The sequence below is a fragment of the Ceraceosorus guamensis genome, assembly GCF_003144195.1.
Source record: "Ceraceosorus guamensis strain MCA 4658 unplaced genomic scaffold IE81scaffold_17, whole genome shotgun sequence".
In the NCBI taxonomy this organism is placed as follows: Eukaryota; Fungi; Basidiomycota; class Exobasidiomycetes; order Ceraceosorales; family Ceraceosoraceae; genus Ceraceosorus; species Ceraceosorus guamensis.
In genome coordinates, this window is record NW_020290012.1 from 14,615 (window position 1) to 38,079 (window position 23,465).

Here is a 23,465-nt window from a genome sequence, read left to right on the forward strand (position 1 = left end):
GCGACTGCGCAAGAAGTGCACCGCAGCAATTCAGCGCCACACCGATACCGTCACGCTTGCCATTCGGCGCGCGCACTATTTTCGACACCGATCGCTTTTCCAGACCACTACAAGCTCAAGTGACTGACCATTCTTTTTGATCAGCACCACTTGCCAAAATATGGGCGCCAGGTAAGATGCCTGGGCGCAGATTTGGCGCAGCCCAAAGGCGTTGCAACGCAAATTTGGGATGAGACCCACATGTCCCCTTCGTATAAGCAGCAAGCAGCGGAGCCGTTGAACAGCACGGCCTCGCAGTTACACCCCACGCGCCAACCGCCGTTCACAAGGTCATGGCTGCAACCCGGTCCGTTGCAAAGGCGCTCACTTGTTGACGCACGCAACTACTCGAGTACGATGTATTGAATAGCGCCTCGCTCAAAAGCAACGCATGCCTCTGAGGACGCTCAAAGTAGCGAGCTGCCAGCACTTCTTCGACTCCAATTCCACGGGCTCATGCACTTGTATAACGGGCAGGTTGATAAGGCGGATTCTCTCGCAAGTCATAGCGTGCTGGACACACTACGATACGACGATCGACGTGCCTCGCTCTTGTTCTGGCCCTCGCTGGTCTCTCTGACCTCAGTCGACAAGCAGAGGTGGAAGACCCTTTTTTTTGCCGATCCTCTAGCCCACCATGGCAGCGGTGCATTGCGTGCCGCCCAGTCCACCTTGGGACTCACACACTCGATTGGCGGCTGAAAAGCGCGTCTACACTCCTCGAAGTCTGCCTCCTTCTCCTTTGCGTCATCTCGTCATACCTGGAGACCTTGACCCACCACCGATGGAGAGGCCAACAACGACAAGTAAAAGCATGAGCAATCCGTGCCGACGCAATCGCGGCGAGTCCATCTTGGCTCGCCGAACCAAACCTGGCAGCGCTAGAAAGCTCAACATCTTCATCGAGTATCCAGTTTCCCGAGAGCCCACCAATGATATGACAGACGGAAGCCCTGAGCCGGCAAGCACGCAGAGCATCACTCAGCATTGCGACCCCGACGACAACATGCTTCTCGACACGGGGCTCAGTCAGCTTTTCGATCCAGCGCAAGCGAATGTGGTAGATACGCCCGAAGCGCCCGTCTACACGGCCTTCGAACGTGGATCGGCAGTCGAGGTCGAAATGAACGACTTTGACAGAGACGAGAGCGGCATATGCAAAACGCTTCAGGTGAGTATACTGCGGTGCTATTACTGTGATTCTTAGCACGCAGTGTGCTCAAGCTTCGACTTGCCTTGCAACGCAACCAGTATTTTCCCTTGCTCTTCCCAATTCAATCCGGCCCGGCGGACAGCGAGTCATCATCAGTACCGTTGTGGCTCATCCATCCCGCTGCAGGCTTTGCGACCGCGTATTTGAACCTCGGCTCTGTAGGCCGACCAGTGTACGGATTCTCCAACGTCGTGCTGTCTGCAGGCAAACGCCTGAAGTCGGTCAAGCAGGCTGCTCTGTTGTACCTGAGAGAGATTCGCAGGCTGTACCCCAAGGGTCCTTATGCCTGTAAGTCGCGTCTTGCACCAGAGAATGCGAGCCCGCCAGCGCTGACGCTTTAGCCTTACGCTCTTGATAGTCGGAGGATGGGGTTTTGGGGGAGTCTGCGCACGCGAAATGGCAGCTCTGCTCAGCGACGAGTGGGCAGAGCGCTTGAGCCAAGGGGAGGCTCTTGCACCTGATGAAACTCGCGCAATGGTAATGATGATAGATTCGCAGCATCCCAGCTTTGCTCAAGAAGAAGCTGCGCTGCGACACTCCTTGTCAACCCCTTGCGATCTTCGCCCTGCCGTTCACCGAAATCTCGGCCGGCCCCTTCAAGGTGGAGGAGATGTGGAGATGACGTCTGCTTCTTCGGACTCCCAAGCGTCTCTTGCTAGACTTCCCGTATCTGCTGCACTGCGCCTATCCGCGCTGAGAGCGGTGAACAAGAGCGCTGCGACTGCACTTCAGGACAGCAAGACGATGCATCACCTCGTAGAGCAATACTGCCTTTCGGTCCAGCTTTTGCGCTCTCATCACCCCACGCCTTTCGCGCAGCACCACGATATCTCGGTGACGGTGCACTTGCTCAAAGCTAGTGAACTGGGAGCATCGCCTCGACAAGCGACGTCCGCTGAGCTAGCACTCAAAGCGGATCAACATCTGTGTAGGTGCAACGGTTGGACGCAGCCAGAACTAGTGGGAACATCATCCATGGATGTCCAGCATGTCCCCTTTGTCCACGACGAGCTGCTGAGCGACAAGGCGGCTCCTTGCGTGACGGCGTGGCTGCAAGAAAAGTTGCAAACATTCGATCAAGCGGACGAGATGCGCTGAAATTTGCGCTCGTGGGGGCCAATCTTGGTCCCTCCTGCTTGGGTCCTCCGCCATTCCGATGACGTTAGTCAAAGAGAGTTGTGCAGCGCGTCACACATATTACCTGATACCTTCTCCCATCTGCGATAGGCGAGGGGACAAATGAGATCTGCTACTCCTCGTTCCACCTCTGTACTTGCACCCTTGGTGTCCCACAACGCTGCTTTCAATGTGACCTGTGAAAGATACAAGGAACTGCGCTTGCGTCGCGCTGAACAGAGCGGTGTGCAGATCGGGGCGATAAGCAGACCCATGCTATTCGAAGGCGTTTCGCTATCCCGCCCGAGCTCGCCTTTCTCTGCGTTCTTGCACTTCGCGGACTCTCTCAGCTCCGAGTTGATGCGAGAGCAGACTCCAGAACTCCTCGCCTTTGCCCTCCTTCGCGGCTGCGTCTAGACGTCTGAGAGCTTCTGAAACAGGTAATGGCTCCAGCACTGCATGCTCGCCGAGGAACTCCTGAGGAAGGTCTTCGACAGAAATGTCGCCGGCTTTGTAAATTTCTGCCGGACCAGAGCCGGAAAGAGACTCTCTCGCTGTTTCGCCTACCCCAGCCAAAACGGCAGCGTTGCCTTTTGGAAATATCCTAGACAAGACCACAACGAGGTCGTCCATCTAGTCAATTGACGAAGAGGGCCACAAGATGTAACAAAAGGTGAAATTCGAGCGAATGGGAGCTGTCGAAGCATGTGAGCGAGTCGGTACACTCACATTCTTGACGCCTAGAGCACGTCGACCTATCTCTACGGTCAACCAAGCAGCCGCACCGACCAGAGCCGTGGCAGAAGCGAAAGCCTTGATGGCCAAGAGTACGGGGGAAGCGCCATCATCTCGAGCTTGCTGCTGCTGAGCCTTGGGTGGGACAGGCTCCGCATCCAGTACGACGGATCTCGATGCGACCCTGGGCCCTGCTGGTGATCTGTTCGGTGGGGCTTTGCGACGTGTCAACGCGCCAGGCGGCGGAGCACCTGCTGGCGTATCGAACACTGAGCTTGGAACGCTCGCATCTTTGGCCGGTGATGTGCCGATCAGATTTTTACGAGCCGAAGGGATAAAGGCTGCCTTGTTAAAAGCGCTAAAGAGGGCCAGCACGCCCTTTCCTTCAGGCAAATCGTTGGAGCTTGATCTGTTCGGCATGTTGGTCGAATTGCGAGCATCGAGCACGTCGACTTGCTTAGCTTTGCCTTTGACATCGTTGCGCAAAGCAGCAGACGCTGTGCTGTGGACGGTGCGACCGGCAGAGTGGTCGAGAGAAGAGGTCGTGCCAGCAGCAAGAGCATTCGCAGCTTCTTGCGCCTCAAGTCGACGACCCCTTCTCAGAGTCAAGACGAGTGCGACACCTACACCTAGGCCAAAAGCTCCGGCTGACAAGTAGCCAATGTACTCCGGCCGGAAAGGAGCTTCTACATCCTCAGTAGGCCGAGGAGATACGCTTGAGCTTGAAGCAGCAGACGTGGATGAAGAGCTGGTTGTGCCCAGTTCGTTCGATCTGCATGACAGATCCCTTTGCGCCTTTGACATTGCACCTTGCAGGGACATCTTCACTTGATGTCCGTGTGATCGTGGAAGGCCAGTGTGGATCGCGTCAAGACCGTTCTTTGTCTTCTCGTGCACTTTCCCAAATTAAGTTCGAGGACCTGCAGCTTGTTCCTTCGCTACCTTCTCACAAGCCCTGTGACTCTCTTCTCGCAAGCTTGAACCAAGCAAGGATACGGCACGAGTTTGAGTGGAAGGGAAGGAAGCCAAGGTCGTGGATGGAATCTTCTTGTCAAGGCCACCGCGCCGAATCATCAGCAGACGCGCACATCCCCAGCTATACGCCCGGCCATATATATGATCGTGTATCAAGCAAGACCCCGCGGTCGATTTTTCTGCTAGCGTGCACCTGATCACGTGTCTACGCCCACAAGGGCCAGTAATTTGGCGCGGAGCCCTCTGGCCGTGCTCGTGCACGCGCGCGCACGGGCGATGTCGCAGCATGTATATATTACGCACAACAGCCTACACAGCTAGAGCGCGCGCTGATGGCATCATCGCGCGCCTGTGTGAACTCTAGCGCAGTCACGAGTGTCGCGTCCGTCTCAGCAGCAGCAGCAGCGAGCAGCTGCAGTCTGAGTGAGCAGCACGATCGAGAGATTGATGATGAGCGTGTGAACTCACTCAGCGTTCAGTCAGTCAGTTATTTTCTAGGATTTTTTCTCTCTCTCTTTTCAAATCACATCCAAGGCCGAAAGTCACCGCCGCGATGGGACATCCAGTTGCATATGATATACGGTACAGTCACATGAGTGATTTGAATGCGCATGCATGGCTCAAGAAGGATGTCATATGGTTGATGCTTGCTGCACGCGCGCACCGTCCGTGCGTGGCTAATCGTGAATATAGGCATATGCATGCAGCAGCAGCTAGGCGCACGGGCTGTGGAGCGAGGGAGGCGTGAGTATGCTGGTATCGTCACAGTCACGACAGTCAGTCACGAGTGAGGGAGGATACAGCAGGTAGCGCACCGCACCGCACCGCACCGCACCGTACACTCGATCGATCGATGGCCTTATCGCGCGAGTCTTGCGGCGTCACAACCTCCACTGCTCCCAACGCACAGACAGCTATAGACGGTCGCTCATCACTCTCGTGACTTTCTGCTGCAAGCCTCACACTGTGACTACTGTTTCAGCTTCCTCAACATCCACTCATAGCTGAACACATCAACCGCAGTGTACGCGCATCAGCCAATCGACTGGGCAAGCGCAGCTCAAACGCTCGATACACGTACTGTATCTGCTAAGAAGGTTGTTTACAAGGTCCACCGACGTCGAGCATTTCGGAAACACTAAAGGTCATCCTCATCTGCCCTGCATCGCAGTCGATATGGCGCCCATCGCACCCAACGCCCCATCCACCCAGCCTGCGGACCCCATCCTTGTGTCCTTTCCGGACCAGGATGAGCTGAGCAAGCATCTGGCCGATTTCGTCATCAAGGTGAGTAGAGCGACGAGCCGTGCGTCAGGAAAAGGCTCGAGGGGCAGAGCAGAAGGGGTGATGGGCGATGCTGAGCGCAGATGCTGCAGTCAAGAGGATGGATAGTTGCGGAGAGCTCCGTACGAGTACGATCGTTGCTCAAAAGGCTCATCTAACCCATGCCTGTATGCTCCTTTGACTCTAGGCGCAAAACGAGGCAATTGAGCGCCGCAACAAGTTCACGCTTGCCACTTCTGGTGGCAGTCTTCCAAAGATCCTGGGCAAGAATATCATTGGTCGTCCTGAAGTTCGTTGGGACAAGTGGTGAGTGGTGTTCGCAGTGCAGGCATCCATCGAAAAGGCAGCAAGGTAGGATAGAGCAGGCCGAGTCGCTCAAAGGATGAAGCACCAGTGACACGTTCTGACTGAAGCTGATGCTCTCCTTCATCATCGCCTCCACCGATATCGCAGGCAAGTCTTCTTCGCAGACGAGCGCTTGGTTCCCCTCGATCACGAAGACTCCAACTTTCGTCTGTGCAACGACGAGCTCTTTAGCAAAGTGCCAGAGTTGAAGCGATCGCAGATCCACACGATTGATGTTTCTCAGCTAGACGATGCGGAGGAATTGTCGGACGAGTACGAGAAACAATTGAGGGATGCTTTTGCTGGGAAAGAATCTGTCAGACACCCAGTTTTTGACTTGATCCTTTTGGGCATGGGACCGGATGGACACACTTGCAGCCTTTTCCCCGGCCACGAGTTGTTGGCTGAACGCACCCGATGGGTCGCTCCCATCGAGGATAGCCCCAAACCTCCACTCAGGAGAATCACGCTCACTCTGCCCGTACTGGAGAAGGCTCATAGGGTCGTCTTTGTCCTGTCTGGCAAGGAAAAGGCTCCTACACTCGCAAAAGTGCTCGAGGATGAGACGAAGAGTTTGCCGGCTTCTCGCGTTCGACCCACTGTAAGTGTGCCCAGTTGACGATGCGCGCGGACATCGTGTCGTTGTTCAAGGAAAAAGCTTGACTGTTACAATTGATTGTCTGATGAAAACCTTTCTCACACCCACAGCCACCCGGTGATGTGTACTTCCTATGCACCGACGACAGCGCTGCGGAGACAAAGTACACGCGCACAGAGTGGAAGCTGTAGATGCCAAAGTACAGTCGACTCGTTGTGAGCCTTGACATACCGAAAAAAGGCACCGTGCGACCTGATCAAGGCGAACAAAACACACGCCCTGTCGATCCCCATCCACATCCTTCCTTTCTCCTTCGTTCGCACTCTTGTAATGGACCGATTACTAAGCAAGTCAACCATTCTTCTCCTTGTGACAGACGCACTTTTCGTGCTCGACTGCGCTTCCGATGAAGTCTCGTCGACCCTCGTCTTGGGTGCCAGATCACTGTGTTGGATCGGGTATGCTCATGCTCATGCGCGGTGCGCTCACACAATGCCGCCTCTGCGTCCGGCGTCGAGTGACGGGAAGCGCAGTGGGAGTCTTGAGTGGTGCGCTCGACGTTCGAACGCATCCGCTCAAAGACCGGGGCAGAGGCTGCACGAGCTCTGCACACGACAGTCGCGAGACTACACGCAACGTTGAGCATCCCAAGTCGTAAGTCTGCAGGAGTCATCGATTGCCCCCGCGCAATCCGCGCGCAGGCCCCGTCAAGCCGATCAGAGCAGCGAAGCATTCTTGCAAAGGATACACGTGCATGCTTTGACTTGTGTTGACCGGGCAAAGCCGAGGAGAGGAAAATGACATTTCGGAAGTTCAAAGTTCAAGGCAAAGAAGATTGACAGATGCTAGGGAAGTGCTGGTGTGAGAGCTTGGTTGATGATTTCGTCCTTCCCAAAGCACCGCGTCGCTCCGCTTTCCAATAACATACCGAACTCGCGAGAGGCCACGCCCTCCTTCTGCTCGGATAATGTCCACGTCCACGTCCTCGTCCACCTGCTTGCCTGTCAGTCTGCCCACCTTTGGACGGCAATAGCATTGAACCTCGCGCTACCGTACCTGGCCGGGCAGATTGCCTCTCTCCATTCGCTCCAGCACTCGACCCTCACATCGGCCAAGCCAATCACTGCGCGAGCGCAATCCAAGGGTTCTCGCACGAACAAGCAAAGCCGGACTCAAAACGTCCCGCAAAGGTCGTAAGGCGGCGACACTCAGAACTTTCAAAACCTTTCCATCGGCTCGGCTACAGAGATGCGGCATCGGCCGCTGAGCGGCGAAGAGGTGCAAGAGGAAAAGGAGATGGAGATGTTGATCTTGGACAAGCGCCTTTGCGAGTGAAGACAAATCAGAAAGAGAGATCTGGCTGTACCGCTCACGAAGATGCGGTATGCAAGTCTCTGCCTTTCTGGTCACGCCGTAGAGCGTGGGTCTTCATTCGCCATTAGCTGTCCTTCGGGGTCCGGAGATTGAATGCTTGGAAGATCGAGCATGCCCACCGCAACATATATCCAGTCCTTGCCGTGGCTAACTCGTCTCTACCCGGCAATGAGGATGCTTCTCACTTTCGTCTCAGCGCATCGCTCACCTAACATGTATTTGCAAAGCAGCATGTGATTACCAGCGGAGAACCCGATCGTCCCTCCTGTCCATTGCGCCATACGAAGGCTAGGTGAGCGACCTGTCGCACTACAGCGTTACCCCTTCAGACGTCTGCTCAAAGCTCTCCCTTCTGCTTCTTTGCATCCTCCTTGAGCTTCTCAATATTGCTAGGGTGCGTCAGCTCATCCACCGCCCAATAAATCAGGAAAGCTCCAGCTCCCAATCCGAAACCGGGCCACGCGTTCCTTATGTAGTAGCTGTGAGAGAAGATGGGATGCTTGCGCCACGCCTCTCGAGCGGCCCAAGGGTCCCTGTATTGCGAGGCGAGTCGTGCGATGCTGGGGAACATAAAGAGAGAAAGAGAGAGTCAGGGTTCCAGTATGCTTAAGCTTGCTTGTAGACGTGTGACCGTTGACAGCACAGGCGGATAGGATGGAAGCGAGATGCTCACGTGGGACGCATTGTAGAACAATAGCTTCGAATCTGCAAGCACGGCGGCAGGTGGAAGCAGCTGTGTGCAATGAAGCGCTGCAATCTGCAGATCAGCAATAGGCGGACCGAGTAGTGAGGAGAGCATCAGCAAGGCCAGCAGATGTTCAGCAAAGGATCACATCGCCGATGAAAACACACCTGCTCTGAATGCGCACGTAGATGTGCGGGGCACTGCTTGCGACAGGGGCGGAAAAGGCGGCTGATCGAACAGCGAGCGCCCGAATTAAGTTGTGCAATCAAGAGTGAAGGATCCGGCGGTCCGAGCTGGTCGCAAGTCGAGTAAAGGGTGTTATTGAGGTGAGAGGGGGTCCCTTGGGAGGGATCTATTCACGATCGGCAATAGGCTGCTGCTCAATTTGAATCGCTTGCATGAGCCGCGTACAAAGACGAGCAGGACGAGCTCGCACGCGAATCGCTCAAGACGGCGTGCCTTGAGCGCATCACGTGATACTAGTGGGGCATGCACGCACTGGCGCACGGCCCGGGAAATTACGCATTGGCAGATGCTAGCTTTGACAGTCTCTCATTCAAACCCTCAGAAAGTAGCCTGTGTGATTGGCAATATACTCGTAGGATGGTCCGATTCGCTGTTCGCGCAGCAGCAGTCGTGAGTAAAGCAAAAGTCACACAGTCACCATATGCAGTCGGCATTCAGATGAACCCGCGACGATTACTTATCATATTCTTGAACGTTCTGGAAAGCGTGCGTGAGTCGCGGCTGCTATGCTGCTGATGATGACTGCGCTCGCGGTCAAAAGGCCGCGGCCGCGCGCTAAGCCAATAGAGGATGTTTCGCACGAGAGGTCGGCTGAGCATCATGGCAACACATCAGCAATTCGTGATTAGGTGGAGTCGTGCCTTTCTGCTAAGCTCTTCTGGAACTCTCGCCTCGCAAGATGGTGATTTTGCCAGCATCCCCCGGATCAGCGCCTATCCCTTGCTCATCTTCTGCCAACATAATCCGCTTCTCCAGTCACCTCACCGACAGGCGGTCTGCAGGTCGCATGATCGCCAATCCTACGCACAATTGCCCTCCGAGCCATGTGGTCTGCGTGATGTCTGTTCCATGAACGCACTCCGTCGATACGGCTTCTTTCTCCCAAACGCAAGCAGCTCTTGCGCTGCTTTGACCCACTCCTACTGCGCTCTCGCATCGTCCTCAACTCGTCTGCTGGCCACGAAGACACGCTCAAGTCCTCGAAAGTCTTGGACGCCGCTGCGCAGTGGTGTCACGCGAGCAGCTGCGAAGTCGAGAGCTGGAAAGGTTCGCGCGATGTCTTCCCAAGCCGTGGCTGCAGCTTCAAGCTCAGCAGATACGTCGTCCAGCTATCCAGACAGGATCATAATTGAGCAGCTGTCTCTGCGCGCACAAGTCGGCGTAGATGCGTGGGGACGACGCAAGTTTCAGCCGCTCTTGTTAGATGTGAGCGTGCACACGGACGTGAGCTCGGCGGGTAGGACAGATCATCTGCCTTTCTCCATCCACTATGGCATTCTGGTCAAGGAGCTGGAGACTTTTACTGATGGCAAAGCTTTCGCGAGCGTCGATTCACTAATTGTGAGCAGCTAATGACTCGCATATACCTAGCGCTCTCAGACTAACCCCGCGATCTACCTATGCAGGAAGAGCTTGCGAAGGTGTGCATCTTCATCTGCAAGGCTCCAAGAGTGACACTGACCCTGGAAAAGCCTAGAGCTTTGCTACATGCCGCGGCTGCGGGACTGACGATATCTCGCACTGCGGCAGACTATGCAGCTCCCAAATCAAGTCCTAACGCCTCGCAAGTCTCCGCTGCGGAGCTTTTCACTTGGCCAGCTGATAAGGATCAGCAGGCATCTTCTCGCTTACGTCACTCGATGACGCTCTTAGATTGTCGAGACACATCAGGCTGGCAAGACAGCATCGTCATAAGGAGACTAAACATCTCAACCATCCTAGGCGTCAATGCATGGGAGAGAGTGGACAGGCAGGTTGTCACCTTTGACCTGGACGTCAAGCTCGCGACCAGGGCTGATAGATTGACGCGCCATCAAACAATGGCGCCAGTGGACCATCGCACTCTAGTGGACGCTGTCAGTAAATACGTGGAAAAGAGCGACTTTCAGACTGTGGAAAGCTTGGCGACGGAAGTGGCTCGCGTCGTCGTCGTGCAGCTCGGCTATCGCCGAGCTCGTGTGAGAGTCGGCAAGCCGAGCGCAATCACTTTTGCTGAAGCCGCGGGGATAGAGGTGGATCGAGATCAGGAGTTTTTTGCACATGAAGCAAAGCTTGCAGGGCCTCGGGCTGAAGCATCTAGCAGCAACGTAGAATCCAACACTGCACAGGGTAGTGCTAATGATGTCGCAGGCTCGGAGCCTTCTCCTGCCGAGACACTCCTCTCGGCGTCACATCACACGCGGATGTCAGTGGCAGCTTCCACCGAGAATGCAGGCGGCGCGGGGCCTAGCAAATTGGAGCTGGTCGACAATTCTGTGCCCATTACGCCCAGAGGAGCAGAATCTGTTGCTTCTGATGAAAGATGGCACATGGTCGCAATTTCTTTGGGCTCTAATCTCGGCAATCGAGCTCTGAACATTCACAAGGCGATCATGGAGCTGGCGAAAACGTCGCCAGACTGCAAAGTCATTGACACCAGCTTTCTCTACGAGACGAAACCCTTGTACTTTGCGGAACAACCGCGCTTCCTGAACGCAGCTTGCCGCGTCGCCACGCGCTTTGGTCCCCACCAACTTCTGCAATTTACTCAAAGTATTGAGACAAATTTGGGCAGAGACAAGACCGGGGTGCCTCTGAAGGGCCCCCGGGTCGTTGACCTCGATTTGGTCTGCTACGACGAGCTGATCCTTGACAGCGCCAACCTCAAATTACCACACCCTGGCGTAGAGGAGCGGGAATTCGTTTTGCGACCCCTTGCGGATATCTTGCCAGAGTACAGGCTACCGACTACCTCTCGCACGATCAGGCAGACCCTGAATCTGTTGCTCAAGGCGGTCGATTACGGCGGGCACGGCGATGTGGTCAGAGTGCTGCCTTTGCCACCACCCTCCGGCAAGTCGTCTTCAGGCGCACCTTCACAGCTTGAGTGGGAAGCCAAGACGTATGTCATGGGAATCCTGAACGCCACTCCAGACTCATTCTCCGACGGCGGCTCTCACCTTGCTGTTCAGTCAGCCCTCGCTGCAGCGCAAAAGATGGTTGAGCACGGAGCAGACATTTTGGACATTGGCGGTCAGAGCACTGCTCCGCAAGCTGCCGAAATCAGCGCACAAGAAGAGAAGGATAGGGTTCTACCTATCATTTCGGCAATCAGGCGAGATGGCATAGCACAGCCAATCTCAATCGACACTTTCAGAGCTGACGTAGCATCCGCTGCGCTTGATAATGGTGCACAAATCATCAACGACGTTTCGGGCGGCATGCGGGATCCGGCGATGCTCAAACTGGCCGCTGATCGAGGCGTTCCCATCATACTGATGCATATGAGAGGAGACAGCAAAACGATGCACCAGAACACGAAGTACGAGAACGAAAATGTCACGCAAGGTGTCATCAAGGAGCTTTCACAGCGTGTTGATGCAGCTCTGAGGGCTGGCGTACCTCGATGGAACATCATCGCTGATCCTGGCATCGGCTTTGCCAAGGACAAGGACGGTAATGTGGCGCTGCTGAGGGAGCTTCATCGGCTCACGGCCCACGATCAACAAGTGGTTCCGAAGCGAGACCAGCCGTCAAATCGAGCGCGGACGTTGCAAGGACGTCAAGATGCCGCGAGTGAAGATCTTTTCTCACCGAACGCTTCGCTCGCAGATTTGCCAGTACTCGTTGGAGCTTCTCGCAAACGCTTCTTAGGCACGATCACGGGTCAGACAGACCCAAAGGATCGAGCATTTGCAACGGCGGCTGTCTGCACAGCTGCTATCGCAGCAGGAGCTGACATTATCCGCGTGCACGACGTCAAAGAAATGGTAGACGTTGCAAAGACCGCCGATGCGATCTTCAGGAACCCTCAGCCTAAGAGTCGTAGCAAATCGTAATCGTAGATGAGCCTCACCCATGAATTGCTGTGATGTATCTGTCTGAACTACCGCGCACGCCCAGTCAAGCAGAGGTGGAGAGACTTCGAAAAAAAAAAAAAAAAAAAAAAAAAAAAAAAAAAAAAACAAAAAAAAAAACAGACATTCATTGCTCCCACTGCATGGCTACCCATTCTTCCCGCCAAGTCTCTTCTTGTGCGGCAGCCTCATCAGATCTCGGCAGACAGCAGTCTTTCTGACAGGTAAAGATGAATGCGGTAGCGAAACCCAGACCAGTTCTAGCCTGCATGGCCAGCTTCTCCGCTTCCAGCTCCGCATCAGAGAGTTGAGGCGCCGTCCTGGTGATTCCATCTGCATCTGGTGGGAGTTGCAACTTGCGACCCAGCGCTTGTTCGATATCTCTTCTTCGCGCTTGGTCGACTGTCAGCTTCTGCGCGGCCTTCGCCTCACCGTCGCTAGTTGCTGATGCGCTGTCGACCACATTTTCAGGCCGCAGGAGATTGATGAGATTCGGCATCAGCTGCAGCTCAAAATCGCGCGCACCGCCGCAGGCTTCACACGGAGGTACAGAAGAAGGGTTGAAAGGTCTCGCAGCTGCAGCGACGCTCCTATCCGCGCCGATCTTCGACTTCGCTCGGGGCCACAACTTGTCGTACGCGGACCCAGCAGCCGCAAAGGGAATCGGAATGCCTCCTTTCTCGTATCGCACCACCTGCCTGCCTTCTGGACTGACGCGGGCCACGAAACGCTCGAAAGCTTCGTCGACGCCGTTTACCTCCATTCGAGAATACGTCTCTCCCTCCCACTCTTGGATTTCCTTGTCGTCACCGTTTGGGACAGTCTCTTTCCCACTTTCCAGTGCAGCCTTGGCACCAGGAGTCATTTTCAACAGTGCAGCGCTCCGAGCTGACGCCGATGGTTCGGGAATGGTGTTGAGGTAGAGTGGCGGATTGTAATGTGACGATGTACTGGCCCAGTCGTTCTCTCTAGGAAGTTCATCGAGCGAGGCTTTGACGGCAAGTTCTTCCGCAAGGCGTGAGCCTTCATCGTCTTCCGAATCTGAATCGAAAGTTTCGTCTGCACTCTCAGCACCGACATCGTCTGCAGGGGCTGTAGCATCGCTCTTTAAGACCGCTGGCTTTGCTGTGGCAGGGGCGCCAAAAAGCGCGTCGCCGAGGCCACCTGGTGCATTTGTGCCGCTCAATGAAGCTGCTGCTGAGAAAGGGTTGGTCTGCCTGGCTTTCTCGTCCTGTTCAGCCCGCGCTTTCTTCGCCGCCTCCCGAGCCTTCCGCCGTTCTGCAGCTGCTTCTTCCCTCGCTTGTCTTTTGGCCAGCTTGGCCGCCCATCGCGCGTTGAACTGCAACAAGCGCACTGCGCGAACGCTAGGGCACCAACACGGGATTTTGGTGTCAGTAAATTTTGTGGAGGCTTACTCAAATTGAGAGTGAGCTGACAGCTGAGACATCATGGTTAAAAAGCTCGGTTTGTGAATATGCTTTCTTTTCCTTGGGGCGCTCCTTGCCGAAGCGCGAAACGGCACCCGTCAAGTGAAGAGATTCGGTTCTAATCCTTTGTCCAGCCTGCAAGGCGCTCTGCGCACCAGGACACCTGCGCGCGAAATGATCGACTTACCTTGGCTTTGGTTGGCGTTGGCAAGCGCCTCGTGCACATCCCCAGACATAGAGAACCCGGTCGTATGCTGAGCCATCGAGTGGTGCGAATATCTGCACTAGCAGCTCCATCGCTCGAGAGCATAATTCGCATGTGGCCACGCTGACAGGTGGTCTGGCACGAGCAGGAAGCCAGGCCTGAGTGCGATGACGGTGTGTGGTCTCTGCTGAGCGCTCGCCCCCGGATTGGATGGGGACACAGGTCTGACACTTACCGGCGAGCCGCCTATCCTGCTAACCAGGGGGTTGCTGCCGTCATCGCCCTCGACTGGTCCATCGGACAACCCTAGAAGCACATCAGTGCTGCTCTCTACTGAGCCGGCATCGCTATCGCTGTCCGACTCGGGGTCGTACTCTTGATGGGGTGGCATGTGTCTATGTGCCTGAAAGATGAGACAGAGCATGCATCAGCATGGTGTCCATACGTAGAAAGAGTGAGGCAGTGCAGTGCGATAGCAGCACAGGGTGCACGCCGAGGTGTCAGGATGGTAGCCGATTTTGGAAGCATTGGGTCCGCCCACAAGAACATCCTCCCCGCGCTGAAAGCGACAGGGGATTCCGCTTGCCTCTTGCATTACATCGGGCAAGACCTTCATACTCGTCATCTAAGTTTTGGATTTGTCATCATTTTGGAACCTCGTACTCGCTGCCTACTCACCAGACGTTCGAAGCTCCGCTTTCTGTCCTGGCGTGAAGGGGCTCGATCCGCGTTGCTGAGGACGTGGGAAGACGAAAGAAAGAGAACTCGTCGCTGACTTTGCAGAGCTGGGCCAGACTATAGAGACTGGTGGATCAGCGAGGGCGAGCGGAGTACGAATGAAGGTGAGACAGTTGGTGTGGCAAGGAGGTGAATGGTGTGCTCGACGCAGCACTTTGGAGACTTGTGACTTATGGCGAAATGCGCATCGATCCCCAACGCACGCGAGAAAAAGTTGTTGCTGATGAGCTCCGCTAGCGGTGGGCGCGCCACTCGCACGAGAACGCGCAAATTCAGATCGACCACGTGATCGCGCTTGTGAGGTCCGCCGCCATAGCGCCTCCTCCTCCTGCGCCCCACAATTCAAGAATTTCGATTCATCAGATTCAGATTGTGATGATCCTTCCTTGGTAATTCTGAATCACTCTTGCGTGAACAATACTGTACCGTGAATACCGGTACACATCGTGAATGCACGGCTGCGAATGATCCAGCATCGACTCTCACAGCATACACGCGCGCAGCAAAGCGGCGCAGCCGCCGTATATAGCTGTGCTGAAGGACGAGCTCGCCCGCGTGCATGATGGCTGCAACGCACAGCCTCATCAGGCAGAGGCGCGCTGCTGGCGGCTTCTTCTCTCACGCGACCAAATCTCTGCCCATCACTCCTCTCCTCTCGACTCTTCGATTGAGTTACATTTACTCATTCCTCACCAAGCAAGCGCGTCAGACCATATTTCACAGTCACCCAACAGAAACCCGCCCCTCCACTCGGCATATCCACCATGAGTGTGACTAACCCTTACGACGAAATCGTCACCAAAGCCACCAACGAGAACCTCACGTCGGAGAACTGGGAGTTGAATCTGGATGTATGCGACAAGGTCTCGGGTGAAGGCGAAGTAGGAGCTCGATCTTGTGTCCAAAGCATCTCCAAACGACTTCAGCATAGGTCTGCCCACGTTCAAATCTACGCTCTGATACTGTGCGATGCTCTTTCTAAGAATTGCGGTCCCGTCGCTCAGAAGGAACTGGATTCTAGGACGTTTGCAGAAGCGCTGCGAAGGCTCATTGTCGATCGAAATGCAAGCATCGAGGTCAAGAAGAAATCCTGGGCGCTCATGAAGGAGTGGGTTGCCGAAAGCAACGCTGACACAGGCAGAGTCTTGAAGGAGACGCTTGACGGTCTCAGCGCGCAGAGTGAGTAGCAGTCGCCTGCTGTACGACGCCGCTGCTGACGAGCTGACATGCGTGCTCATGCTGTCCGGCAGACATCAATTATGATGTGGAGCCGGAAGCAGTTCCAGAGCCTGTGAGTCTGCTGCCCTCGGCATGATTGCTGCACCGAGATACGTCTGGCTGACCCGCAATGTTTCTTGGCCCACCACAGTCGTCCGAGCAGCTGCGTCAAGAAGATGAAGAACTTCGCAGAGTACTCGAGCTCTCCAAAAGCGATGTGGGCGGCCGCTACGGGGCCAATGGCTGGTTCGAGATGCCGGGTGAGACGTCTGGCGCCAGCGGAAGTGGAAGCACCAATAGAGCGGGTAGCAGCAGAGCAGACCAGAGCGTTACTGCTGCAGCCGCTGGAGGTGCCGTCTCTAGTACTGCCGCGAGCACTCTGAGCAGCAGACCAAATGAGCCTTCAAGAATTCCGGCGACTACTGCAGAGATCTCCCGACCTGATGCCACTGGATACATTGCGAGACCGAGCGCAGCGGCAGCTCAGAATGATGTTCGACCGATGATCCAGCCTACGACAGCCGCCACGACATCTGCACCGCCTTACGCTTCCCGACAGTCCACCATCATTCCGCCTGCGACGAGTGTGGCGGCGCAAAGTCAGGCTGCAACGCAGCAGGCCGCTTCGCGCCCGAACATTGCGACGTCTCATGTGGCCACTGCTGTCCCAGCAGCACCTCAAGTGCAGAACGCCGTTCCAGCAGCGAACACCACCGCTCCAGCTGCACCAGTAGCAGTAGCGTCGCCAGTAGCTAAGGACGCAGCAGCTACACCGAGCGCACCGTCCCGAGTCAGAGCCCTCTACGACTTTGCACCTACCGAGGCAGGCGAGTTGGCGTTCTCCAAAGGTGACATCATCCGAGTGCTGGACTCCGTCTACGAGCACTGGTGGCGCGGTGAGCTCAGAGGCAATGCAGGTATCTTCCCTGTGAACTATGTTGTGAGTGCAACGCGACCGGATTCTCGAGATTGGTCACCACAATGCTGACACCCTCTTGAGCGGTGTCCGTAGGAGGTCCTGCCGAACCCCACACCAGCTGAGCTTCAGCGTGAAGCGGAGCTCGAAGCGCGACTCTTTGCGCAGTCCGGCAGCATCGACAATCTCATCACAAAGCTCAGCGAGCTGGACCCTGACCACGACAACCTGGCTGAGAACGAGGAGCTGCAGGTGAGTCAAATTGTTGCAGTACGTCGACCATATTTGCTCCGTCCTCAAAACGCGTTCGCTTTTCCATAGGAGTTGTACCAGACTGCGCTCTCACTGAGGCCAAAAATCGTGAAGCTCATCGATAGATACAGCGTAAAGCTTGCTGAGCTTCGAGCCATGAACGAAAAGTTTACCAGAGCTCGTGGGACATTCGACACTGCCATGGAGCAAAGCTTAGCCAAGTACAACCCAGGCGCTCCCACAAGCACATACACCGAAGTCAGACCAGAGTACTCTCAGCAGGTCCAGCGTCAACAGCAGCAACAGCAACAGGATTACAGCCAACAATGGGCTCAGTGGTACGCTGCTAATGGCTATACGCAGGCGCAGCAGCAACAGCAGCCGCACCCCAGCGATCCAAATTACGCCGCCTGGTACTATGCCCAGCAACAGCAGCAGGTGAGCTCCTTTTTGTCCGCCTACCTCCAAGCGCAATGCCAGCGGCTGACATCTTTGCGATGAAAATCTGGCAGCAATACGCCCACATTCAACACGGCGTTTCGGCTCAAACAGGGCAGCACCAGCCGCACGCGCACATTGCCGCATCCACGACGGAAACGCAAGGTTCTGCACCAGTGAATGCGCCTCAGTCGCAGCCGGTCACGTCACCACAACCTCAGCCTCAGCAAGTCGCAGGAGGCTCCTCGGCACCGCAACCTCCAACTCAGTCGCCGCTACCTCAGCCTCCAGCACAAACCTCAGAGGCACCACATGACGACGAGAAAAAGCGACTATTCGAGAGGGCCAGAGCTGAGGCTGAAGCGTATCACCGGGCTGCGCAACAACATTTGCAGTCGCAAGCACAGGACAGTGGCGCAGGACCTTCGGCTTGATAGGCTGTTCCTTGTGCTGTCATCGAACTATAAGAAGGTCGACAGGGGTCCTGTTGCAGTGCAAGCGCTCCGTCCAGCGCCGAGGCAAACTCAAGCAGGAATATATGCGGGGTCAAACTCAATAAAAGACATCAGGCTCGAAAGGGCATGGGAGGACAGCACACATCTTTGTTCTGGGTGGAAGGCGATGCAATTCCTCAGACTCCAAACGCTTCCCTCTCGCGTGCCCACCAAGCAAGTCCTTCCTCCCGCGTAGCAGCGTCAAGTCCAGCGAGAGCGTCGAACGTCTTCTCCGCCAGAGCTTCTCGCTGCGTAGAATCTGCAGGGAGCGAGAGCAAGTGTCGCTTGACATAGCTGAGATGTGTCTGAAGCAGCACGAGATGCAGCGAGGGAAGAAGAGCGACATGAACAGCTTGCAGCGTCTCCAGCCTTGTTGCAGGTATTTGAGACCCTGATCTTGGGTCAGATTCGAGACTGGGCTCGGCAGACTGCGGCGAAGCGGCTAGTGATACGCTTCGCTCTGATTCTATCTCGTCTCGCAATTGTTCCGCGCACCAAAGAGCCAAGGCGTCGTCCATGGAGGAAGCTGAATCTACCAGTGTGCAATACGCATGCTCTAATTGCTCGGCGTTGATCTTTCCCGGAAAGAGCTGATTGTGATCTTTGTAGTCAGTCAAGGTGTGATGAGTGCGGGAGCCATATCCGCGAGCAACGCACCTTTAGTAAAGATGAAGAATAATATGGCGCGAGTGAAGATGAGCATGGTGCGTGCGCTGACAGAAGCGCTAGAACGACCGAGTGCGCCGACTCGAACGTGTCAGGCCACGTGTTGTCCTCCAGATAGCTGTAGTGCGCAGCATGATATGTTAGCAAAGCGGATCGACTCCAAAAGCATCCATCTCCGAACGACTCACTACTTGGCCACGTCCAGCACCACTCGGTGCACCGCATCGGGGACTGATGGAACGAGCTGCTCACACGCGTCTAGAAAGAACGTGACCTTTTCTCTCCTCCACGACTTGTGGCTTGACTCGATCTCGCCTCCCGCTAGGGATCTTCTCAGGTCGGTGATAAGGCTTACAGCAGCTCGTGCATCTCGAGCCAGAATGTCAAGCGCAGCGTACGTTGTTCTGCGCAGGGCCTCAAAAGAGTCGCCCATTGGATGTGAGACAAAGCTCAGGTTCGATAGGGTTTGAAGGGCCGAGTGGCAGAGAGCCAGATAGATTGGGGGAATATTCGAGCTAGTCAGACCTTCCACGTAGCCTGGGCTTTCGGGAGACAAGATTACGACGAGGGGCTGGGATGGGATGGCCTCCAGCAGCCCATCAAGCAGGCCATCGTACAGCATGACGCTCCCAAACAAGAGAGACTTGAAAAGCGTCCAAAGTTGCGTCGTAAGACCTTCGCTCGCAGGCGCCACCGTGCTCAGATCGGCGGATACGAAGCCAGCTTCCCATCGACGCGACAATTCGTAAAGGCCTTCTTCGAGTTGATGGACTGCCTCCTCCAGGACCTCTGGTGTCTGACTGCGCGCTGCTTCGCCCAGCGCTAGTCCCGCGATTCGTGTGATTGGACCCAGGCGAGGTAGATTGTGCGATGTCGCTGAGCCCTTGATTCGACGCGCAAGCTCCGAATCTGCCTGGCGATCATAAGGCGGGACGTCAAGATTAGCAGCAACAAGACGTACATTCTGCGGCTCCACTATACATCAGCTCGTGCTCACTTTGATTTCGAGTCCATCCGGGCCAGACACCACGTCATTCTTGACCGAGGTGAGTAGCTGGGCGTCAAAAACGCTTCGGACGAACGGTGTGCAGAGATTGATGAGTGCGACGCTGTCTCTGAGCTCAATCGCTGTCTCGGACAAATTGGGGCCCAGGGCGGACAACACGCAGCAGACAGCTTGAGCTTCTACATCAAGCGGGCTGCTGCGAGATGGTGAGGCTGGTGGAGGCAGAGCGATCGCGCTGTCCGCGACCTCGGCTTGGCCAGCAGCATGCCTTTCGAATTCCTTCTCCCACGCGCTTGAGTCTGCGCCTAAGCCGATTGTCCCCTTTCGTTGGTGCAATTGGCCAGAGTACTTCTGGAGAGCAGCATCCAGTAGTGGACCCCAGTACTTTGCAGCTTCACGCATCGACCCCTTGGGATTGAGTCCCGTCTTACGTTCTTTGAGCTGCTGCCGAATGCTGTATAACGCAGTGAGCAGGCCAGAAGCTATAGAAATCGCAGGCAAGCTGAGCGCCGAAATCTTGCTGGCCGGATCGGCCTCACCCTCCACTTCAGGCTGAGATATCTTCGGAAGATTGGAAGATGTGTTCGCGAGATCAAGCGGGATTGAAAGCGCTTGCATGACCTTCCTGACCCAGCTTGACAATTGTCGCTCGGTTCCGTAGCTGAGAGACCCTGCTCTGGAATGCAGAAGGGCGGAGTGTCTTCGGAGCACCGCCTGCACTGCTGCATTGTACACGAGCATCGAGCGCTCATCCAACGTTGGGAGCTGGGGTCCTTGCACCTGAGTGGTGGCATCTTGCGCAATGTCACCGTCGCCATTCGTGTTGCGGCATGCCCAAAGGCAGGCACTTTCGCAAAGTGCTCGCACGAAACCAGGCAAGGCATCAGAAGGCAGAGACGAAAGGTAGTGCGCTATGCTGGCAGTCAACGTCGGCTCGGGTAGTAGAAGCAAATGTCGACTGGAAGCAGATCCCGCCAGCAGCAGAGATAGGAGTGATCGGTAGGTCGCATCCGGCTCGCTGACAAGGGGCGGCACGGACGACGAAGAAGGCGTCGGTGGAGGCCGACCAGCTCCCGCCGGCGACGTGGATGGGCTTGACATGGCAGTGCGGCGACGTCCTCTGCGATTGCGACCAGGACATCGGTCTGCGTAAAGCGAACAAGATCGCCAAAATTTGTCGAGGTGAGGAGCTTGGACGTGGCTCTTTGGCCGTGAGATACAAAGGTGGCTGCTGGAGTCGTGAGTGGAATTCACACAGCCAATGCACACGCTCGCGTGAATGCGTCAAATCACGAATGCGGGGAGTAAGCAGCGGCTGGTTAGAGTGATCGGCGCGCATATATCGGCCGAGTTGCGCATGCATGCTGTCCACCACCACCACAGCCTCGCCGCCTCCCTCACTCGCGTGAATGCAATTCACGATTGACATACTCGACATCGTGTCTGCGAACGCTGCCAAGTCTTGCTCCCGTTACTGAGAGCCAGCGTAAGCACACTTCTGACTCATAGAACAAACCTTTCACCCTACCGTCACACGCTCTCCCAGGGTTCATCGGGCATCGCTCTCTCGCGCAACCAGAGGCTGCTGGACAGCGACGAGCCAACACCACAACATTCCGACCGCAATCACCACCATCCGACCGTGCCCAACATGGCGGACGAAGCCGGAGCTAACGCAGGTGAGCCGATGCCCAACTCAATCCTGAGTAGTTGTTCCTGTCGACACTCAGCAGCTTTCCGTCATCTTCTGCACAGACGAGCAGCTGCGGCACGCAGCTCGGACTGACTCGGTAGAGCTTTACGATCAAGCCTTGGCTACAGAGTCGGGCGTCGACTTTTCCTCCGCCGATGGTCTCGGTAACACAGCTTTGCACCTTGCGGTGACGAACCAGAGCACGCAAGTGTTGGAAAGATTGTTGGAGGAGGAGGTTGATGTGGACCTGCCAAACAGGAAAGGCGACACTCCTCTTCACTTGGCAGTCGCTGGCGAACCTGGTGAAGCGAGGGTGTGGATAGGTGAGTGAATCAACAGCCCACAATTCATGCGCGCTGAGCAGCCGAGCTGAACGTCGCATTCGCTTTACGCCACTGTGGTAGTCGAACAGCTACTCGAGTGCGGTGCAGATCCGCGTGAAGTCAACAAAGATGGTGACAAGCCCGCCGAGATTGTTGCAGAAGGAAACAGCGAGGAGGGTCAGAGCATCAAAGCGCTCCTTCGCGAAGCAGAGGGCAAAGTCAACATCAGCAATGACGACATCGCAGGTGAGTGACTCTTGCGGCAAAAGCGCTGTGCTGCTGCATCGATCGTTTGCTAACGTGTCACATTTACCTTATCTTAGACGAGGATGATGATGATGATGACGACGGACCGCCATCGGAGGATTGAGGCGCGTTGCTCATGCAATAGACTGGATCACTAGAGGCGGGTGCCGTGCTTGCAGTATTTGACGCCCCACCCTTGCTCGGACTCTGACAAGGCAGGCGTATGGCAGCTTCCACCGCTAGCCCAAACGCTGTCGTTCGTTCAAGAAGAGGCGTGTACACTTTAGACCACAAACGAGAGCCAAAGGCTCCTCTGCTTGCTCATTTGTAAGACAATCGCAAGTGCATTACTCATCAAGTCATCGCGCGCAGAATCAGAGCAGATGTGTGACATTGGCGACTGGACAGCTGGTGCGAGTGAATGCTCCTCAAGGGGTCGAGCGCGTCGAACGGGGACCAAGCGCGTCACAGCTGGTTGGTGGCGCTTGACTCAGATTGTTAATTCGTACCGATATTCGTCGTCCGCATTTTGACTCATCCATAGAAAGATGGTGCTCAGCATCAGGCAAGCGTTTTGAATCTGCAAGAGCATATCAGCGCATCAGCGTAATGCTCTCCCTGATGTGCACTGCTGCTTGCACCGCTCGAAGGGCTGGCTAGCAGAGGTCGCAGTATGCAAATGAGCACCACTAGCACTCACCACATTTGCTATGCCATAGTGCTCGTAGCCAGGAGGCAGCGCTGCCACCAAATATTTGATCGTGAGGACTGTGAGGCTTCCAGCCAGTCCGCCAGCCATGAGTGCGAATCCGACAAAGAGAAACATCCTGGCTCTGACTTGAGTACCTCCATCTCCCCATCCCCCGCCGCTTCCGCCACCAAACGCGAACGCTCCTCCGGCTTCTCCCAAGACCTGCTTGTCTATCAAGTTGACAACGATCATTCCTAAAGTCCCGCAGAGGCCTGGAATCCAGTCCGCGAAGCTCATGTAGGTTGCTGGTTCTGACCAAGGCACATCCTCCGCTGGCCGTTTCATGCTAATGGAGCTCAAGATGACGGCATCCAAGAACACCCACCAGCCAATGCTGAAGAGGGCACCCGACGCGTAGATGCCAAATGTGCGCTTGTTTGCGCGAACAAAGCTGGGAAGAGGAGGCAAGGGCAACAGGCAGACCCGCCTTGGATCGTACGATCTTCGTGGTAGAGACATCGTATCGATCTGTCGAGTGTGGCGAAGCTCGGGGTGATTCAAGTCGACTGGTAGGTGAGCAGATGATACGCGATTTAAAAAAACGCCTACGAACCCTTCAGCGCCTTGGTGATGGCTGTGGTGTGTGAATAATGATTGGGGATTAGCAACAAAAAGGGCCGGTACCCGTGACTCTTTGCTAGGAATC

At 55.6% G+C, this 23,465-nt stretch overlaps 10 protein-coding genes across 10 annotated transcripts; 5 read left to right on the forward strand and 5 right to left on the reverse strand.

Annotated features, from left to right (window-relative positions):
- The first annotated feature begins 242 nt into the window (after positions 1-242).
- Positions 243-2,384, forward strand: IE81DRAFT_64418 (hypothetical protein). Its single transcript, XM_025517511.1, has 3 exons — positions 243-1,210; positions 1,291-1,540; positions 1,611-2,384. The coding sequence occupies exons 1-3, from the start codon at positions 677-679 to the stop codon at positions 2,348-2,350; spliced, it is 1,524 nt and encodes a 507-aa protein (XP_025370825.1). The 5' UTR covers positions 243-676; the 3' UTR covers positions 2,351-2,384.
- A 278-nt stretch (positions 2,385-2,662) lies between these two features.
- IE81DRAFT_329265 (hypothetical protein) lies at positions 2,663-3,925 on the reverse strand (the record flags this gene model as incomplete). The annotated part of the gene is made up of 2 exons (XM_025515142.1): positions 2,663-3,001; positions 3,098-3,925. 2 exons carry the CDS (start codon positions 3,923-3,925, stop codon positions 2,663-2,665), a joined length of 1,167 nt encoding a protein of 388 aa, XP_025370826.1.
- Positions 3,926-4,858: 933 nt separating this feature from the next.
- On the forward strand, positions 4,859-6,515 carry IE81DRAFT_311666 (6-phosphogluconolactonase). The gene is made up of 4 exons (XM_025512446.1): positions 4,859-5,365; positions 5,550-5,668; positions 5,816-6,308; positions 6,416-6,515. Exons 1-4 carry the CDS (start codon positions 5,255-5,257, stop codon positions 6,494-6,496), a joined length of 804 nt encoding a protein of 267 aa, XP_025370827.1. The 5' UTR covers positions 4,859-5,254; the 3' UTR covers positions 6,497-6,515.
- A 1,501-nt stretch (positions 6,516-8,016) lies between these two features.
- Positions 8,017-8,363, reverse strand: IE81DRAFT_346278 (hypothetical protein; the record flags this gene model as incomplete). The annotated part of the gene is made up of 2 exons (XM_025516025.1): positions 8,017-8,239; positions 8,353-8,363. The coding sequence occupies 2 exons, from the start codon at positions 8,361-8,363 to the stop codon at positions 8,017-8,019; spliced, it is 234 nt and encodes a 77-aa protein (XP_025370828.1).
- A 1,303-nt stretch (positions 8,364-9,666) lies between these two features.
- Positions 9,667-12,428, forward strand: IE81DRAFT_334009 (Dihydropteroate synthase; the record flags this gene model as incomplete). The annotated part of the gene is made up of 2 exons (XM_025515398.1): positions 9,667-9,951; positions 10,017-12,428. The coding sequence occupies 2 exons, from the start codon at positions 9,667-9,669 to the stop codon at positions 12,426-12,428; spliced, it is 2,697 nt and encodes an 898-aa protein (XP_025370829.1).
- Positions 12,429-12,566: 138 nt separating this feature from the next.
- Positions 12,567-14,963, reverse strand: IE81DRAFT_322069 (hypothetical protein). The gene is made up of 4 exons (XM_025513520.1): positions 14,757-14,963; positions 14,314-14,481; positions 14,061-14,236; positions 12,567-13,810 (listed from the first exon to the last, which is right to left on the reverse strand). Exons 2-4 carry the CDS (start codon positions 14,467-14,469, stop codon positions 12,574-12,576), a joined length of 1,569 nt encoding a protein of 522 aa, XP_025370830.1. The 5' UTR covers positions 14,470-14,481; positions 14,757-14,963; the 3' UTR covers positions 12,567-12,573.
- Positions 14,964-15,580: 617 nt separating this feature from the next.
- Positions 15,581-18,074, forward strand: IE81DRAFT_346281 (hypothetical protein; the record flags this gene model as incomplete). The annotated part of the gene is made up of 6 exons (XM_025516026.1): positions 15,581-15,995; positions 16,067-16,107; positions 16,186-16,974; positions 17,047-17,202; positions 17,272-17,640; positions 17,715-18,074. 6 exons carry the CDS (start codon positions 15,581-15,583, stop codon positions 18,072-18,074), a joined length of 2,130 nt encoding a protein of 709 aa, XP_025370831.1.
- Positions 18,075-18,168: 94 nt separating this feature from the next.
- On the reverse strand, positions 18,169-21,039 carry IE81DRAFT_365522 (hypothetical protein). The gene is made up of 4 exons (XM_025516938.1): positions 19,798-21,039; positions 18,989-19,713; positions 18,792-18,918; positions 18,169-18,724 (listed from the first exon to the last, which is right to left on the reverse strand). Exons 1-4 carry the CDS (start codon positions 20,905-20,907, stop codon positions 18,272-18,274), a joined length of 2,415 nt encoding a protein of 804 aa, XP_025370832.1. The 5' UTR covers positions 20,908-21,039; the 3' UTR covers positions 18,169-18,271.
- A 139-nt stretch (positions 21,040-21,178) lies between these two features.
- On the forward strand, positions 21,179-22,446 carry IE81DRAFT_322073 (ankyrin). Its single transcript, XM_025513521.1, has 4 exons — positions 21,179-21,485; positions 21,562-21,822; positions 21,904-22,068; positions 22,146-22,446. Exons 1-4 carry the CDS (start codon positions 21,458-21,460, stop codon positions 22,190-22,192), a joined length of 501 nt encoding a protein of 166 aa, XP_025370833.1. The 5' UTR covers positions 21,179-21,457; the 3' UTR covers positions 22,193-22,446.
- On the reverse strand, positions 22,387-23,446 carry IE81DRAFT_322074 (UPF0220-domain-containing protein). Its single transcript, XM_025513522.1, has 2 exons — positions 22,769-23,446; positions 22,387-22,648 (listed from the first exon to the last, which is right to left on the reverse strand). Exons 1-2 carry the CDS (start codon positions 23,276-23,278, stop codon positions 22,559-22,561), a joined length of 600 nt encoding a protein of 199 aa, XP_025370834.1. The 5' UTR covers positions 23,279-23,446; the 3' UTR covers positions 22,387-22,558.
- Positions 23,447-23,465: the final 19 nt, after the last annotated feature.